Raw genomic sequence first — 20,314 nt, 5'->3', positions numbered from 1 at the left:
TAAGCGCCTATAAATACGCTGCACTACCCAGTTATACATGACAGACACAGAGCAGACACTGGTGAAACCAGTCTTACACTCATAGCCATACAGAAAGATATATCTGGACGCACTTTATCATTCAATTTTCTCATATATAATATAACCAAAAAGTATTTACAAGATTTGCAATTAAATTCCACACAATGGGATAAATTAAAAGATTATCTTATTTTATAGTTTCGATCTTATATCTCATAATTACATCTTGTTTAGGTCATTTCTATTTTTTTTATGATGAATATGATAATGAGGGATAAAAACAATGAAAAACAGTCTTTGTATAAAGAGTGAGACTACTAATAAATCCTAATAAATCCATTAAATGTTTCCATGAATGCCTAAATAATAATAATTACAATAATAATATTATAATAATCATATATATATATATTATATATATATATATATTATATGAAAAATAGACGGTTAGTATTCATTACAAGGCTTTTAAGGGGTTAAAATATCCAAAATAATTACATTTTTGGTAGTTCTGAAGTGTTTTAAGAGATTTATGCAGAAAAAAAGCACAAAAAATATCAATCAGTTAAAGATTTTATAGCGGGGAACTATAAGCAGAGGACAAAATTACCCAGATGATTAAAAATCTAGTGATGATGAGGATTGATCTTAATCTTATAAGACATTTTATATGGACATGTATGTAGTATATATTTAAAACTCTATTGTTTCTATTATTTATGTAGATATTTACGTAATGTATATATGTTATATATTCATATGGACGTTTATATAGAATAAATGATTATACAAACTGAGGAATAGTGAAAAAGACATAGTAAAAAAAAGTATTTATTTCTTCCTACTACTTTGTCGAACAAATGGGATGTTTCTGTTATTTTTTTTATTTTATGTACAAATAGCCACATATTTTATAGATGTTCGGAATCTTCGAAAACAAATACATTTATCCATAATCTTAATGTTTAATCAGAAATCTTTAATCTTTATTCACTTTTAAAGACGAGCCGGAAGGGCCGCGCTTTATTTTGTCTCCCGCCGGAAGTGCGCCGGTTAGTTGCTGTCGCTTTGACGACGCCGCTGCCGCCATTGTTGTAGTTCCTCTTGTTTCGCGTTAGCTTGAACTTAATGTGCCAAACTCCGGAGTCTAAGAGATCATGAGACGTCTTGGGCGGCGGACGGCGCCTAGAGAGGACAGAGGACGGAGGACGGAGGACAGAGGACAGAGGAGGACATGTGTCGCGGCTTGAAATGAAACCGGAGTTTTAGAGAAATCAAAAGTCGTCGGTTTGTGTCCCGCTGCGGTGGTTTCTAGCCCGGAGCGACCGGGCAACTGTCAACTTCTACCCGAGCGTCGGCGCGTGGAGACGGACACGGAGACGGAGACAAGAAAAGCCGGTTTTTTGTTTTTATATAGACATTTTATAGACGCGCAGGGTGGTGTTTTGTTGGCGGGGGAGGACAATGCTTCATCTCGGTGTTCGCGGAGCTCTGAGAGCCGCTGCTCACAAGTTCCCGGCGGGGCTGAAGCCCGGTCTGCGGCCGGGGACGGGGCGCCCCGCGCCGGGCTGCTGCATGGGGACACACGGGAGGAACGAGCCGAGGGAGCCGCTCAACTCCCCCAAGAGAGCCAAGGAGTTTATTTACCGGCTCCAGCACAACGAGAGGACCTGTCTGCTGAGGGAGCTGCAGAGTTTCGAGTCCATCGCCATCGCGCAAGGTGAGAAAGACGCGGGTCAAAGGTCACAGCTCCACAGGGATCAGGTTAGGTTCAGGGTCACTGCGCATGTCCAGATACCGAATCAGGACTGAACTAGTGCAAGATTTGGTCTGATAATAATAAGGATAATAATAATAATGATAATGATAATGATAATAATAGGACTGATTCATGTGTGACCTGGTCAGGAGAGCGCAGCTAAAATCATCATTTTTTTGCATGGAGTCTGGTTCGGTTCAACTTTATTGTCATTCCACATGTACAGGTACAGAGCAGTGGCTTCCTAATGTTACTAAACTAGAGCAGTATTTACTACGTAATAATTCGGTACATAATAATAATAATAATAATAATAACAATAATAGGACTGATTCAGGAAAGCGCAGCTAAAATCATATTTTTTTTGCATGGAGTCTGGTGTGACGAGTTTCCTCATTTTCTTCCTCCTCTTCTTAGATTAGGTTAACTTTATTGTCATTCCACTTGTACAGGTACAGAGCAGCAGATACCACATGCTACTAAACTAATAATAGGACTCATCCATGTGTGACCTGGTCAGGAAAGCGCAGCTAAAATCATCATTATTTTGCATGGAGTCTGGTGTGACGAGTTTCTTCTTTTACTTCTTCCTCTTTTTAGATTATATTTAACTTTATTGTCATTCCACATATACAAGTACAGAGCAGTATCTGTATTACTAAAGTAGAGCAATATTTTTGTACATAATAATAATAATAATAATAAGAAGAAGAAGACTGGTCCAGATTCAACTTTCTTGTCGTTCCACATGTGCAGGTACAAAGCAGCTAAATGCAGTTTATCATGTAACCTGCTGGGAGGCCTGACATCTAGTGGGGTCAAAGGTTATCCATACACCGTTATTTCCTCTCGTAATGATTCACCTTAGGAGGCAAACATTACCTGAGGTGAAGTCCTCTCTGTGTGGAGTCACATGACTGACCACACCTTCACATTTATGTTAAACCCAGGTGTTATTCAGGATTTTGGATGCACGATACACACATTATCACTCAGATTATCCCGCAAGATCACACGCAGTGTTAAAGATCTCAGGGGAAAACACAATGTGCAACGACTTCGTTTTTTTTTTAGACAATACAGAGAATAAAATCTATCGTCCAACCAATCAGAGCCATCTGAGTTGGTTCATTTCCATCTGGAGTGCCATTAGCAGGTCAACAATAAAACAATTACAATAACGGAACAAAGAAAGAAAACTGAGCGTGCAACAAGAAATAGACACAGACCAAAGGGCTGAGCCACCAAGTTTTCATTCATTAAAATCTGCACAGGAACGTTTTGCAAACATCTCTCTGTTGCTATTGCACAAGATTCCACAGTATTACACATTTCCCATTGTCATTGTTGCATGTGATGACACTGCACACTCTCTTAACCTTAATCTCTTAATCAAAAGAAAAGATTAAAGAGGTTTGACAGTCGCTGGTTCTTTGGTCCAGTTCAGTTTGGACCGGATTCATCCTCTGATTGTACCGGGAATAAGAAACGTTTGTGAATAAATTGTGTCTGAGCTCCTGTAGTCTGAGTCTGGATCGAGCTGCGTCTCCTCCCGTCTGGATGATAAAGTCACATAGTGTGAAACCTGTAAAGACTGTAATCCTCAGGCTTAATACTGTTCATACGACATTAAACATTGTTTATTTAAACCTCGGATGAGAAATGTCACATTAACGTGACGACAGTTTATACAAGAAACAATAGTGGTAATAAAAAACACTGAGAAATATATATAGAAAAATAGAAATATAAAGACGGTTTGTATTGTACACAATGTGGATAGAATAGAATAGAATAGAATAGAATAGAATAGAATAGAATAGAATAGAATAGAATGCCTTTTATTGTCATTACATATAATGAGATTTGAAAACTTCTCCTTTTCAGTGCAGACACAAAGTTTATACAAACTTACTTTAGTATTTACTAAAGAGCTAAAATACTAAATATATAAAATACATATAAAAATCTATTTTTAGTGATGAGGACACACAGCAGACACAGGACACAGGTTAGAAACAGGATAAACAGGTTTGTGCATAAAGCAGATTTATTTCTTTATTAGTGCAAAGATAACTAAAAAAACCTTTTTGTTGTGCGTTGTTGTGTTGCTGCGTCCCAGCTCCCTCTGTGCTGCCTGTGTTCAGTGTTCGCATGTTTATTGTGGTACAATGAATCTGTGGAGACTCTCCTGTTGTTTGCTACCTGCAGACACATGCAGGTACAACACACATCTCAAACGTTTCACTTAGAGGGTCCCATTCACGTTCTCCTGCCCCTTTCACACTGAGGCTGTGGGTTCGCCACAGGCTTTTCCTGGGGGTGGAGCTTTTCCTGGGGGTGGAGCTTTTCCTGGGGGTGGAGCTTTTCCTGAGGGTGGAGCTTTTCACGAAGGCACGAATGAAACGTGAAAAGCTGCCGGTTTGGTCGGAGGCTGGAAGGCTGGAAGGCTGGAAGGCTGGAAGGCTTCGGTGGGCGTGGACCGGTGCGAGCGGTCTGAGGACATAGTTCCTCTCCTGACTCACCAGAAGGTATTTCATGTCTGTTTGTTGAGGAGAAGAGAAAAATGAACCACACCACAACCACAGTGACTCATCCGGAGACTGAAATAGTAAAATCATCTGGAGACAAATGAAATGAGGAACATCGCTCCTCAGAGCTTCATGTGTCGACCAGTTCACGATGAACGAAGGATGAAGTTTAGAACTACTTCCTGTTTTAAAGAGAATATTTAAGAGCTTTGCAGTTGACAGCTTGTTGGTTTTGAGAGCAATGTGTTTTCCACGGTTGCTGCAACTTCCCCCACAAACCTTTTATTTAACCAGCTTCAGGGCCGGTTAATATATATTTAATAAAATATTTTAAAATTCATCAGCAGACGTCTGTGATCTTCTGTAGTGTTGTATATTCCCCCTTCCCAGCTAATAGCAGCTCCTCCTAGCCTCCCAGCTAACATTAGCTCCTCCTAGCCTCCCAGCTAATATTAGCTCCTCCTAGCCTCCCAGCTAATAGTAGCTCCTCCTAGCCTCCCAGCTAATAGTAGCTCCTCCTAGCCTCCCAGCTAATCGTTGCTCCTCTTAGCCTCCCAGCTGACAGTAGCTCTTTCTAGCCTCCCTGCTAATAGTAGCTCTTCATAGCCTTCGAGATAATAGTAGCTCCTCCTAGCCTCCCAGCTAATAGTAGTTCCGCCTAGCCTCCCAGCTAATAGTAGCTCTTCTTTGCCTCCTCGCTAATAGTAGCTCCTCCTAGCCTCCGAGCTAATCGTTGCTCCTCCTAGCCTCCCAGCTGATAGTAGCTCTTTCTAGCCTCCCAGCTAATGATAGCTCCTTTCAGCTTCCAATCGAATAGTATCTCTTCTGAGCCTCCGAGCTAATAGTAGCTCCTCCTAGCCTCGCAGCTGATAGGTTGTCCTAGCCTCCCAGCTGATAGGTTCTCCTAGCCTCCCAGCTAATAGGTTGTCCTAGCCTCCCAGCTGATAGGTTGTCCTAGCCTCAGGTGTAGAGCGTAGGAACCAGTCCGTTAGCTGGTCTTTGTCTTTGTGGTTTGTTCAAGTGCAACTTTCTTTGGTCACTTTTGGCTCTTTGAGAGGAGCCTAATTAGTTTTTCTTTTTCCTGAACACATGGGTAAAGTATTTGAGATGACATTTCTTCTAAAACGTCTCTTTCCTCTGAGTTTTAGTGCGGTCCAAAAGTAAAGTCTGTGTGAGAGTGTGTCGTGTGTCAGATTGTGGGTAATAGTCTCTGCTGCAGTGTTGCCCATCGTATTAATTAGAAAGCGCAGCAGAGGAAAAGTTTGGCTCTGGGAGTCTTTACTAATAAGGAAAGCTGTCTGCAGCTCACCCCCTCGTTACTGCTGCTGCTAACGAGCTAAAAGGTCATCGAAGAACGGCGAGAGAATCGGAGGCGTCACCACGTGGTCCTGTAACGCCTCCTGACACCAGGCTCATTAATACATGTCACACATCTAGAAGATAACACCCCCCCCGCCCTGGAGCTGATGCCACGTCTGATTCAATCAATCCATCCCACTGCTCAGCTATCGACCCATCAGCCACGTTAAATAATCAATGGATCAGTTTGCACCGTCTGCATCATTTCATTCACAGACTGTGAGCAGAGTTTGTTTATTCTCTGCAGCAGTCGGAATGAAATGTCACGTCTATTCCACCGTCCTCACTAACGGTGCTGGATTCAGGAGCTAATTAAAGTAACCTGCTCCTCCTGCTCCTCCTCCTGCTCCTCCTGCTCCTGCTCCTACTGCTCCTCCTGCTCCTGCTCCTCCTGCTCCTCCTCCTGCTCCTGCTCCTGCTCCTCCTGCTCCTCCTGCTCCTCCTCCTCCTCCTGCTCCTGCTCCTACTGCTCCTCCTGCTCCTGCTCCTCCTGCTCCTCCTCCTGCTCCTGCTCCTGCTCCTCCTGCTCCTCCTGCTCCTCCTCCTCCTCCTCCTGCTCCTCCTCCTCCTCCTCTTCCTCCTCCTCCTCCTCCTGCTCCTCCTCCTACTGCTCCTCCTGCTCCTGCTCCTCCTGCTCCTCCTCCTGCTCCTACTGCTCCTCCTGCTCCTCCTCCTGCTCCTCCTCCTCCTCCTGCTCCTCCTGCTCCTCCTCCTCCTCCTCTTCTTCCTCCTCCTGCTCCTGCTCCTGCTCCTCCTGCTCCTGCTCCTCCTCCTCCTCCTGCTCCTCCTCCTCTTCCTCCTCCTCTTCCTCCTCCTCCTGCTCCTGCTCCTCCTCCTACTCCTCCTGCTCCTCCTCCTGCTCCTGCTCCTCCTGCTCCTCCTCCTCCTCCTGCTCCTGCTCCTGCTCCTCCTCTTCCTCCTCCTCCTGCTCCTGCTCCTCCTGCTCCTCCTCCTACTCCTCCTGCTCCTCCTCCTCCTGCTCCTCCTCCTGCTCCTCCTGCTCCTCCTCCTCCTCTTCTTCCTCCTCTTCTTCCTCCTCCTGCTCCTCCTCCTGCTCCTCCTGCTCCTCCTGCTCCTCCTCCTCCTCCTGCTCCTCCTGCTCCTCCTCCTACTCCTCCTGCTCCTCCTCCTCCTGCTCCTCCTCCTGCTCCTCCTCCTCCTCCTCCTGCTCCTCCTCCTCCTCTTCTTCCTCCTCTTCTTCCTCCTCCTGCTCCTCCACCTCCTCCTCCTCTTCCTCCTCCTCCTGCTCCTCCTCCTGCTCCTCCTGCTCCTCCTCCTGCTCCTCCTGCTCCTCCTCCTCCTCCATGTGTGCTTGCATGGAGCTGAGGTGTAGCAGATGTAATGAGACCTATTTTTTTTCCATTTAGTTTAACACTGAAGTTAAGTTGCTAAGCTACGCTAAGCTGCTAATCACGTAGCGATGCTCTTTGAAGGCCTAGATTCTTTCAGAGGATTAAAACTTCTGACCTAAGTTGGTTGTTTATTTTGTTAAAACCATCCAGGGTTTCAGTAAATTGAAGTTTATTGTGATTGATGCATCTGAACACGTGATCAGGGATAATTCCTGTACGATCAGAAAAGGCTTCATGAATCATCAGGGCTGGAAATCCCTCGTAGTCGAGGTTATTAATCACGTATTTTCCTCAGGTAACACGTCTACGGGGCTGTTTGATGAAATGTGCAGCTGACGTACGGCACTGAGGAACTTTTGTTCACTGTGAAATGAGGCATTGGATGAGACTTTGAAATGCAGGGATGTCACTGTGCACGGAGGGAATTATCATGATTCACCAGAACATCCCGACCAGAACGAAATGGAAGCATTTAAATAAACCATCGGTCTGTGATGCTAAAGATGTAGAATTGTTATTCATGGTCCCAGCTGGACAGGGTGTCCCACCGAGTCCAATTAAAACCCTCCATGAAATCATCTACTCCTCATGTGCTGCTATGACACATGAGCCAACAGCTGCTATAGAGCAGATAATGCTTTTTAAATGTGTGGTCGGGTCCGTTTTAACTGGATCCCTGTGTATTTATTGACTACGTGTAGTTTAAGACGGATTAAGGAGCTGGATTCACAAGTTATCCAGCCGATAGGAATCCTCCTGCATCCATCCTCCCCTTCGTTATCTGAGGTCATCAACAAACCAGAAGGTTGGGGGTTCAAGGCCCCGCGTAGACCTCATGAGTTGCTCTCTTGTGTGAAGTGTTTTGACTACCAAGACCGTTCACCATCCAAGGAATCCAGACATTCCTTTCCCTAGCAGCACATCCCGGTTCCTCATGAGGTATCCCAGGACATTCCCCGGACACAGGGCATTTAAAGGTGCTTCATGACGCTGTTAACACAAACAAAATAAAATAAGAGGCCTCATTCTCTTTCAATGCACGTACAACATTCATTCCTTAACAACGCTCTTATTGTGAAACATCTGCAGGAAGCTGTTGTGGGAAACTCCTTAACTTGCATGTGCAGGTTAGCACTTGAAATGAAGCTAAGCTAATCTTAGACCTACCCTGAGGGAGCATTAGGGTGGATCATGGATATGCTGGGGGGCCCAGGAACCAGAAAAGGTTGAGAAGTGAAGCTCTAAGTGGTTCAGTTCTGGAGGAATCAAAGTTCTCACGCCTGAAATTTATCATCAAATTTATTATCAATGAAACCAGAAGAAAACAACATATTGCATCATGCAGCATTTACCACCAGAGCTCTGATTGGTTCATGAAGATGCTGCTGAACCACCCATAATATCTGATGTTTTTGTATTTGTAGTGTTGTTAGTAGCGTCTCTAATACCTTCCCCATTGGCGTAGTACCTTTCTACCAGCTGCTTTTTATTGTACTCTCCTGAATTACTGGTGGAACGTTAAGTATCACCAACAGCAGTGACCTCTGATCTCTTTCTAGCACTGAAACGCTTCTAATCTGTCTTCATCCTAAAGTTCGGAGCTGCTTTAAACCTCAGCATGTTATGAATCTTTTTTTGTGTGTGTGCATATTTAGTCCCAGTAAAGCAAAGTGAAGACATCCTGTCAGTGGCCTAAAACAGGCCATTTATTACCTGTAGTCCCCAGACCTGACGTCCCTGTTGGAGTTGAAAACATGGCTTCCTAGAAGGGAAACTTGTTGAACGCAGCCCGGCAGGTGTTTGTTCTGGAGCATGTGTGATTACAGCTCAGTGAACATCAGCAGAGATTCAGCCTCTTTCTTTCTCAGCTGTTCTTCTTACTGCTGCTGCTGCTGCTGCTGCTGTTTGCGATATTGATTTCAAGCTGCCGCTTTGTGTGGATGTGTTGCAGAGAGTCTTGGGGGTCATAGCATTTTATAGAATCCAAATCCAGGCTTAGCCTTGAATATTTTATCCAAAGCTGCAAAGTTTGTTTACGTGACCTTTTAAGAAGAGGGAAGCGGAGGTGTTGGTGTCCGGTGTTAAATAAGAAGTGTCTGGAGCACGTAGGCAGAAACTTTACTGGTGGCTGAAGCTACAACCTAAAGCTGAGCAGTGTTTCTGGACATGAACCAGCCAGGTGGGACATTTTGTCCAACCTGGAGACACGGATGAGACACTAGCTGAGACAAAATCTGCTACTGAGTTAACATCAGCTTGTTACGGCTGATTTAACTCAACCTAATTACATTTCTGTCTTTTTAAGGGCCACAAATCATGATAGAAGCTGAAACTATTAAAAAATAGTTCTTTCCTAATAAAAAATACTTGGATAAGAGGAAGCTTTGACGCTCCTGAGCTTCGGTTGGTGTCTTGCCAACTTAGATTCACGTCCAAAATGCTTTTTGAAGGCGCAGTTGCTCATTACTGGCTCAGAGTGTCCAAACAATGGGCAGATGGTGCTTCGTTCTTTTCAAACAAAGGAAAACCATCGGAAAATGCAGCGTGCCAAAAGTATTATGAGATTCTAATGGTGTTATTTCACATGAGAATACTGCAGTTTAACATTTGTGCGTTTGCACAGTGTTCTTTTAGTTTTGAGATTCAGTGCAGATTTGTTGGGGAAGACTGAATCATTTTGTCTTTATCTCCAGGTTAATGGAACATGTCTGTCGGGCCTCGTTGGCGTCATGGTGTCTGGCTTCAGGGTCGCGACACAGAGTCAGTGAATTGTGTTTAAAAAAAGCCCCGTTCAGACTCGGTTATTGGTGGGATTCAATTAGAAGTGGCCTCCTTAACATACAGGTCTAAACACAGCAGGGACACACGTGACTGATCTGATCTCAGGATGTATATGAAGGTGTATTTGTAGTGTGGACACACAGTGTGGTTGTAGGACCGTCCAGTTACACAGTTAGACATATAACTGGATCGGATCAGTGTCGGGCTCCAGCCAAGCCTGATATTTTGTAGTTATTTATTTTAACTCTGCCATGAACCAAAACCACGTCCCTGTAGTGTCGAAACTTCTGCTTCCTCTTCTGCTTTAGCAGTGGTTTGCCAGAAATACCAGAAGAGGAAGTCCTGTGACTAAACACGTCTGCTGTCTGAAAGAAAAGGAACTTTACTCTTGAAAGCGAAGTCAGCAGAACATTTAGTTTATTTAAGATCACATCTGCCAATAATCAATACTAAAGTCTTAGTCTCAGATCAGGAGGCATAAAGACTTGATCAGGACAATCCTACTTCATCGTCCTGTTCAGCCTCTTTAATTAAAGTCTTTACCTCCTTTGAATATGTATGAGCTGTTTGAATGAAGTTCCCCTCGTTGGCCACAACCAGGAAAGGAGCATTAATGCGTCACATTTAGCTTTAAACTCCTTAACACGACCATTCGTTACCTCTGATGAGCATCTGCAGATCCAACACTCTTTACTACTTAAGAAGTTTAAACTCTGGTTTGCATTTTGTTTTCCCACCAGTGACTGTAATAAACACCTGAAATCATTTCAGACAAATAGTTGGAATCTCGAGGGGATTAATTAGTGGGATGAGGACGGAGAGAAGCTTCACTCTGCTGCAGCAAACACGGGAGTAGTTTGGTCTGTTTGCATGCGAATCCTGTTCACTGCAGCTCTTAGTGTGACTACTTCAGACCACATCATTTCAGCCCAAACACTGTCTCCTCAGTTTTGGTTTCTTTCATCTGATAGTTTGGATTTTTCTACATTTTAAGTAGCGGATCAATCCTTTGTTATACGGCTGAAAAAGAGATAGATACATATTCAGCATTCCCGCAGAATCCACCAGGTTTAAACATGGACATGAATGGAAACACGGCAAAATTCAACCTCTGTGACCAGTTATCGTAGCCCTGATCCAGCTTTAGGAGCCTCGTGCTGATGTTCTTACTGAGGATCCAGTAACGTATCTCCACGTTTGTGGAGATTTGGTTCACGTCCGTCTGAATGTCTAGTTGTGCAGAGCTGTGTGCAGAGTGTAGTTTATATGTGATACTGTAGAGTGGATGAACATCCCAAAAACACGAAGATGAAGCGAGGTATGGATGCACTTATGCACCATCTGAACATCGGTATCGGCCGATATTCATTAATTACCATCGGCCGTCAGCGAAAAAAAGATGACGTGACAGATGCCATTGACACGACGTGTGGTACAAGCTTCTGAAGAATTTATAAAAAGTTACATTTAAGAGAAGAACTTTGTGTGAATTAAGGCTGTAATAAATGTCCACCTGACATTAAATGTTGGTTTTGTTTGTTTTGTTACTATTATCCAAGTCTGATGGTTCCTGGTGGGTTCCTGGTAAAAAACCCTGCAAGTCCAGAGGTATTGTCACTGAGTTAAAGGTGTTAAATAACATTTATGAACCAATAGTCTTGTCCTGGATATATTCCTGTTCAGTCAACGAGTGTAACATCTCATGTGTGAAGTATTTCTCATAGTTCACTGTAGCTGTGAGTGGAGGTAATGAGACACGAGGCCTTTATCCTCCACTAATACCTGCAGCGTCGCAGTGGCAGCTTCCAGACAAACACCGGAGTCAGGTTCAGGTTCAGGGCTCAGGGAGGTTCCCTATTAAACTCCAGACACACGAAGAATCTTCTGGATGGAGGAGTGTTGCTGTTTGAATGACACATGAATGGAAGATGTTCTCTTTAGAGCTGGAGCTGCTGAGCAGAAAGTGCTGCCTCATGCAGGGAGATAGAGACGAATCCTCTCAGAGCTGACAGATACACAAACAGTCAAAGGCAGAGAACAGCAGCACAACAGTGGAGAGCGAAGAAATACAGAAAGAAAGAACATGAAAGCTGAGACCTAAAGAGCTCTGAACATTTTCACCCCGGAAATTTACAGCTGGGAACAAATATGAAGATTTTTCTTAAATAATATGTCACTTTTGAGTTGAGTTGGTGTTTTTGCAGTTACCTCCTCTCCATATAACTGTGTCTGTACCCTGCAGCTACAAATACGCAGTCTATAAACTGGCATTAATGAATTATAATAAATAATAATAAATCAAGAAACTCTCCAAGCCCCTGTTTGAGCTTTGTGTATTTTTTGTGCCGTGTGCATTAGAGCTTGGATGAGGTTGGATATTATCTGCAGCAGAGTATCTGACTGAGCTCATGTCAGCACTCACTGTATCGACTGTTTGGAGAAACCATTAAACCAACAGCTAGCGTCATTATCTGAGGTGTCATTAACTGTGAAGTCAGGTGATCAACCACCTTGTGTTTCCTCTGAGACAAAGCGTCAGCATCTTGCTCTTAAAGTTGTGTTGTGTTGTGTTGTGTTGTGTTGTGTTGTGTCTCTGCTCTGCCGGCCTTCTAGCCTCTGTTTCCTCCGAGCCGATATCAGCTCACATGATGACGGCTGCCAGACGGGAAGAGCTGAACTCTGCCCGAGGTGTCCACATTGTGTCTGAAGCAAAGAAAACACAACAGAAGATAGAATCAGCTGCTTTTCTTTCACTCTCTTTCACTCCGGGCTTCCTCTGTTTTGCAGCCTCCTTTGTCTTCCAGTCGTCTGTTGTTTTCTACCTGGCGTCTGTCTGCAATCAGCAGATCGTCCTTTTCCTAAAAGAGGCTGTAAAGAGGCAGCGTCAGCTTCCTGCTCAGGTCTGAAACGCTCAGAAAACACAAAGCAGCCGTTTGAGCCACAGCCCTTCAAACATTTTTCATCAGTTTGAGGGAAATGGATTTAAACTGAGATAAACCCTGACTAATGACAACTCAGCCGTCTGCTTGGCTTTAACAGCTTCTTCTCCGATGATGCAGGGCTCTGAAATCTCATTTATTTCTTGTAAAGTAGACACTGAGAATTATGATAAAAAATAGTCGCACACTTTCAAGAAAGAGAAAATAGTGTGTTTGTGGAAGCTGTTTGGGTGTGAAGGACAGATATTAACAGAACCGAGGCTGCGTGAAGACACTGGGACCTTGGGATCGGTATCGGTATCGGTATCGGAATCAACAAGGTCCTGATTAGATCTATTTAGAGGCATTTCAGTTTTGAAAGTAATGGTTTCATGTTGGCGTCCTTCTCCTCGGCAACACACTCCAGTTCTTTCTGGGGGATCCCTCGGCGTCCCTGGGCCAGACAAGATATATATATATATATATAATCCCTCCAGGGCTTTGTATCTGGGTGTATCCGGTGTTTCTTCCAGTACCCAGTAAAGCCTCCTATGGGACTGGGCCCAGGAGGCGTCCTCACCATCCTCCTGAACCCCCTCCAATGAAGGGAGGTGAACCTTGACTAAGCCAGGCAACAATAAACAGATGGATGGGTTTAAGAGAATAATTGTAAGAGAATCTTTTACCTCTAGCTCACACAAACGTCTGTCGTCCTACTTTTTAAATCTGAGACGCTGCCACGCATCAATGAATGTTGAGACCTGAGGAGGATTTTAGAAGTGAGGAAGCAGAAAGGGCACAACCCCAACCCCAACTCCAACTCCAACCCTAACCCAACTCCAACCCCACCCTAACCCAACCCCAACCCTAACCCCAACCCAACCCAACCCTAACCCTAACCCCAACCCTAACCCTAACCCAACCCTAACCCCAACCCAACCCTAACCCCCAACCCTAACCCTAACCCCAACCCAACCCTAACCCCAACCCAACCCCAACCCCAACCCAACCCAACCCCAACCCAACCCAACCCCAACCCCAACTCCAACCCCAACCCCAACTCCAACCCTAACCCCAACCCCAACCCCAACCCCAACCCCAACCCCAACTCCAACCCTAACCCCAACCCTAACCCAACTCCAACCCTAACCCTAACCCCAACTCCAACCCTAACCCTAACCCTAACCCCAACCCAACCCTAACCCCAACCCAACCCTAACCCAACCCCAACCCAACCCTAACCCCAACCCTAACCCCAACCCCCAACCCAACCCAAACCCAACCCCAACCACCAACCACCCAACCACCACCTAACCCTAACCCCAACCCAAACCCCAACCCCAACCCAAACTCCAACCCTAACCCAACTCCAACCCCACTTAACTCTATCTAACCTTAACCCTATCTAACCCTAATATTAACCCTATCTAATATTAACCCTGTCTAATATTAACCCTATTGTCTATAGCTGCAGAACAACAAACAGACAATGATTAATAGCACTTGACTAATCAGCTCTGCTTTTTTAATGACAACGTGTCATAACGTTCCTCCACCGAGCTCAACGTAAAACTAATTGGAAGATGCCAGAGTTTCTTCAGAGCGGAGACAGATTATTTACCTCCACATGAAGGAGCGTTATTTTAAATACAAAGAAAGAAGCAAACAAGTCAGGATCTTTACTGGTTATACGTGGGCTCTGTTTTCTTAATCTCTATCCAAACACCAAAGACGTGTTAATCCGCTGCTGAAAATAGACCCAATAAATTCACCATGACCTCCTCTCAGCTGAGCTTTAGTCTTAAAAACTAAAGAAAATGTCCTCATATGTGCACACAGGGTCTCAGGTAGATATACTACTATATATTATGATATATGACTATACTATATATCACTGTATGCTACTATACGTTACTATAGTATCTCACTCACTAAAGTGAGTTCGCCTCATGTCTTTATGGACCAGTTAGTGTTTTATAATCAGACTGGAAATCAATTTTCATTTTAAGATTCTTGTTGAGCGAGAGACAAATTAACCTCACACTGAGTCCCATCGAGTTCAAAGTGAGTGAAATGAAGCTTTATTACATGTGTAGAACAAAGGCTTCTCCCCGTACGATGGCCTCAAAGTGAATAAATAACAAATAAGCTGGTGAGAGAGCTGCTCTGATCCGGTAAAACCAGCTGATGATCTGAATAGATCACATTTAAACATGAAATGCTGCAGCGCTGCAGTGATGCAGGACTCACAGATCTGCTCATTTTAATTCACGAGGCGTCCGCAGCCTTTTCTGTGGACATTCATCTGAACTAATGGAACATTTCCATCTGTTTACTTTTTGTTTATCTCCTAATTATATCCTCCATCGCAGACCTCAAATGAAATGAAATTAGGATTCCAGGCCGCACGTCCTCCAACTTTTACTTTCTTTCACTTCTTCTCTGAGCTTGTTTTTTATTTTTCCGCATCAGCGACTCGAGACATTTATATTTTATTCATCAGTCTGTTCATTTGTTGTGTTTTCGTTTGGTCTTTGCATGGAGCCGACAGCCGACGAATTAACTTCTAATATTCTGTGAATAACGTGTCTTCAGTTGCATTTTCTTTGCCATTATTCTGGACATTTATGTAAAGTACCTGTTATCTGACATATTAAAATCAGACAGAATGTTTTATTCAATCACCACGTAAAATAAAATGGAGCGTTTGTGTTGTTTTAAATCAAAGTTTTATTTGTTTTTGTATTTGCAGGCTTCCTCTAAACCAGAGGGTTCAAACTCCTTTTAGTTCAGAGGGACTAGAGCAGTAACACAATGATTAGATTAACTCTAAATGTTTCCTTTGATTTCATTAAAATAAGAACGTTATGAAAAGTGTTTACATTTAATAAAGAAGTGTCACTGCAGTTATGTCCACATCTCTCACTGAAACCTTGGAATAGCCGATACTTTTATTGGAAAAAGTGCAGTTAATGTCTTATATATTATTTTTGCACTTTGTAAATTCATCCCACCACGGACCAGATCAGACCCTCTGGGCGGCTGCTTTCGGTTCGCGGGCCATATGTTTGACACCTAAGGCCTCCGTCACTTCCTGGATGGATGTTGTTGCTAAGCGATAGTGATCTCTGAGTGGAACTGAATTTGTTTGAGCTCTGGATCAGATCCTCAGACTCGGATCTGGAAAAGGATTTGATTGGTCGACGTCCTGGTCCCTCGGCTGAGCCAAGGAAACTTTAAGACGCTGTCCTCACAGTTTGTTTAACCATGAAACGTCTTAAGATTCTAGGACTGGGTTTAAAAAAAAATGGATTTGTAATTCAAATTGATCTCCAGTATAAAGATCCAACATCGATTGATAAAATATACACAGTTTCCTGCATCTTCTCATTATAGATGTGACAGAGAAGAGACATAAAAGACGGGAAACTAGAAACTCCATTGAGGAGAAAGTAGTGATACCCGTCCCTGGCTGATGGAAGGAGCTCTTTAAAAGCTCTAAAAGTGGATTTTATTGTCCAGGTAAAAGATCTTTTCACTACTCAGGTCCCTAAACCAGAAGCTGGATGTGTTCCCTAGAAGGACGTCCCCAAGCGTCTCTTTTCGTGCAGCTTTAGGTTGTCCAGAATCCGGAGGTCTTTGTGCAACCAGAAACCAAAGAGAGTAATTCCACCGGGTTGATTTGATGCTGCTGTTAACAGGCGTCAGCAGAGGAGCCTTAAATAGAGCCTGACCTTTCCCACAGCGACCGGTCACTCAGAGACGTCGCTCCATGTGTCTCCTGGCTTCTTTACTCACACAAACAATCTGGGCTGAAAAGTTTGGAAACCAGAAAGTGTCCGTGTCAGCAAACTGGTCTCCTGCTGCTGTAATCGGTTTCTGGTCACTTCTCTGGAGTCAGACGTTTTAATCAGACCAGGGGCTGAAGCAGGAAGTGAAATGACTGAGTCTTTTTATTCACAGGTAATAAAGGATCCACCAATAAAGGAAATGTGTTTCCCATTTGGATCGACTGGAGGCTCTGAGCCCGAGCAGACAGCAGTTTAATTTGTCCACGGTTGTAATGAAAGAAGTGGACAGAACACAACATTTACTGTGTTTCTGTTTCCCCTAGAAATACACAAAACCTAAATACCTCAATAAGAAACTGGTGATGGAAACACCTACATTTCTAAAAAATAAAAAACAAACTGTAAATGAAAACCTGTGATGGAGACACAGCTACTGAGACCCATTTATTTAAAGGATGTTTTATTAAATCTAAACCTAATCTCCTTGTTCTTCTTTGAACTAAAACCAACAGAAAAAGTCAGGAGTTTTCGTTACTTATAGGTCATTATTCTGTTGTGTTACTGGTCCGGACCCTTGACATTAAATTGGACTGAATGTGGATCCTGAACTGAAATGATGAGTCTGTATCAGCTGATCCCATTAGTCGTTGATTCAAAGTTAAGATTAGTTCAGCTTCTCTGGTTCTGGGAATTATTGAGCCTTCCTTCAACTAAAATACTTCTCTGGTTTCTTCTTGTGTCTATATTCCTTGTTTCTGGTTTTATTTTCTTTTAAACCTGTATCTTTTCTTTGGATCTTTCACCTCAGACACTTTAGCACTGACCCACCTCCACCCATTTGAACTTTCTCACTGATGAAGCGTTTCATTAAAATAAGCCAGACTTTAGACATGGGAGAGTGTGCAGCTCCAGTTTCTTTAGTTTTACCTTCTTATTGATGGCGTCATTTACAATAAGAGGCTTTGAACTGTGGATGGAACATGCAGCTAATATTAAGGTGCAGCCTCCTCCTCCTGCTGCAGAAGCTCCACCTGAAAACCTAGAGGTCGTCTGGCTGCAAGAAAATAAATCAATCCTGGCTGAACTTTAGAGCAGAACCTCAGAACCGTCCAGGTATCGATGAGCCCGTTGGTGCCATCAGAAAACTCACCAGACTGAATGTCTGGGTTTATACTTGTATTTAAATGCGTCTCTACAGATCTAGTTCACGTATCTGGTTAAAGAGTTTAATCAAGAATAAAAATCTTGTCAGGATTCGTCTGTGTTAATTTTCCACGGCCAAAGGAACCAGGTGGTTAATGCTTTCTAGGAGTATTGTTCTTTGTTTTTAGCTTTGAACTCTGAGCTCTTTGTTAGCACTTAGGTTTAGTTGGTTAGACTTAGAGACTTTACAGACATCTCGTCTGGTGCTTCTATAATCAAAGACTAAAACTGTCTTTGGAGGAAGCAGTCGCTGCTAAATGTGAATGTTCACCTTTGTGTGTCAGATGAAGCTTGAACATAAGAGGATTTTTAAAGCCAACCTCTTCACCAGTTAATGAGCAAACCTTTCACGTGTTTTCATCTTTTATCTTCATCCTTTTTGCAGAGACGGTGGAGACGTCGCCTCCGACTGCAGCTCAGATCAGATACGGTGAGAGATCCAGTCTTACGCACACAAATCCTCTTTACCTTGGAAGAAAACTGCAGTTTGTTCCAGATTTAAAGCTGCTCGGTCTCTAATACATGAACACCGGCCTCATTGTAGGGCTGCAATTCATTCACGTCGTGAAGGAAACATCAGAGTGAAAATCTGCATGCGCCGATTAATAATCAAGAGTCTAGAATGATGAGTGCATGTGTGTTTTCGTTGTGGAGGCTGTGGTTTATAGTCAGGTGGCTACGCTAAATAACACAACCCCTAAATTCAGTCACCAGCTTTCTGCCTCTGGTTCTACATCAGCATTAGAACCAGTCATGAAGGAGGATTCAGATTGGAATAGTCTGGTGTACCTAATAAACTGGCCAGTGAGTGTGTAACATGTACAATAAAGTTAATTAGCTGGAGTTTGTTCCATCGATGAGACTTTAAATCTAAATGTCACATCATTGATTACATCTCTTTCTGTTTGTTCTGCAGTTTTGTTCCATAACGCCCTCCCCTTCGTTGGATTTGGTTTTCTGGATAACGCCATCATGATCGCAGCGGTGAGTGGATCTATTTGAATCTGGTTTTGTCAGAAGGATAAATGACGTCTTTTCCTGGATGAACATGGGTTTTTCTGTTCTCCAGGGAACTCAGATCGAACTGTCCATCGGAGTCACTCTGGGCATCTCCACCATGGCTGGTGAGGAATGACTTGATTTGTTGGCTGCCTCTTAAGCCTCGTCCACGTCTATAGTGAGGACCCGGCCGCCCTCCGCTTTATTTACCATCTCAAACCTTTCAGGATGAAACAAACTGAACCTAGAAACAATGCTGGGATGTGCACAGAGCCAGGGTGTTTCAGACGGTGTTTCCTTCAGGTGAACGTTTGGAGAACGTTTGCATCATAAGTCAAATGTATCAGTGTCTCTGTTGGACACTGGCTGGAAATTTACATCAGTTAAACTTCATGGATCAACTAAATTATTAAATTATTGCCTTAAAAATGTGAGTAAACTCAACCTGAAGAAAACCGTCATTTACTAAGAGCTCAAGTTAAAATCAGATCAAAACCGATCTTAACTTAGAAATATAGAAAGTCGCCAATAACAATAATATAATTAGTTGTATGAGAACACTAATGTTTTCATTTCTCATCGTGGCGACTGATGTAAGTTTTAAAGTTTAACTTCAGGCAGATTCATCTTCATATTTTCTTCATTCCAGAACGAAACATTTATTTACAGACACTTTGGTTTTTACTCCTGGTTGAGAAACAGCTTCTGAATCCACCGTCCACTACGTTTACGGTGCCGATATTTTAGCTGACGTTCTAACACTCTCTGTGGAGCCTTGTTTTAAAGGTATCGATATTTTACAGTAATAATAATTAAAAAATGAGAAAATGGAGGCGGACTCTGTATTTCCCAGTATTTATATCCCATCATCATCATCATCATCCTCCTCCTCCATCACTTTCTTCTACTGAACTTGTTAAATTGAGTTCAGTATCAAAAACTAGTTAAAGAGAAGAAACACGTCTCTATATATGTTGATATATTCTTAAACTCCCAAAGTCAGAGGACTCAGAGGAGAATGATTCCCACTGGATGCTCTCAGCTGAGTCTGGAAACACTGGAACCAACTGGACTGTCCTCCAACCAATCACAGCTCATCCAAACGATCTGATTGGTTCAGTCCATAACCCAGAGACTTGGAGCTAAACCTGATCCCAGAGTTCATACCCTCTGGTCCCAGCGGGAGGCGTTTTACATCACTTTACTCAGGCTGAGACTTTTACTAAATGCTCCAGCAGAAAGCTCCTCATTGTTCCTGTATCCAGACGCTGGATCAGATTAAAGCAGTGACGTCCTGGAACCAGACCTGGAACCAGACCTGGAACCAGACCTGGAACCAGACCTGGACCGTCCTCATGTTGTTTCCTCTGAGCGGCGCCGCCGTCCCCAGACTTCACCTGGAAGACGTTTTTATTACTGCAGCTATAACAGGATCCTGTTCTCTGTTTAGGTCTTTATCACCCACCCCTCCGTCTCTCTCTCTCTCTTCACTACTAGATTATGCTGTTTCCATGGTTACTAGGCTCCAGTTTCCTCAGCCAAGTGTAAATCAGAGGCAGAACCCGGCTTTAGATCAATAGCTCTGCTCCGCCGCCGCGTA

General features: G+C 43.4%; 1 protein-coding gene across 1 annotated transcript in view; it reads left to right on the top strand.

The window, feature by feature from the left end:
• Positions 1-1,099: 1,099 nt before the first annotated feature.
• The window catches only part of tmem65 (transmembrane protein 65), a 24,861-nt gene continuing 5,646 nt past the window's right edge, over positions 1,100-20,314 (top strand). Inside the window, exons 1-4 of the mRNA XM_047604749.1 lie at positions 1,100-1,741; positions 18,101-18,145; positions 18,632-18,699; positions 18,785-18,839. Of these exons, the coding sequence (XP_047460705.1) occupies positions 1,486-1,741; positions 18,101-18,145; positions 18,632-18,699; positions 18,785-18,839 (424 nt within the window). The 5' untranslated portion in view covers positions 1,100-1,485. The remainder of the gene's footprint in view (positions 1,742-18,100; positions 18,146-18,631; positions 18,700-18,784; positions 18,840-20,314) is intronic.

This window comes from Mugil cephalus, chromosome 14 (assembly GCF_022458985.1).
Source record: "Mugil cephalus isolate CIBA_MC_2020 chromosome 14, CIBA_Mcephalus_1.1, whole genome shotgun sequence".
Lineage (NCBI taxonomy): Eukaryota > Metazoa > Chordata > Actinopteri > Mugiliformes > Mugilidae > Mugil > Mugil cephalus.
Note: the sequence above shows the minus strand (reverse complement) of the source record. Positions and strands in the feature narration are given on the sequence as shown.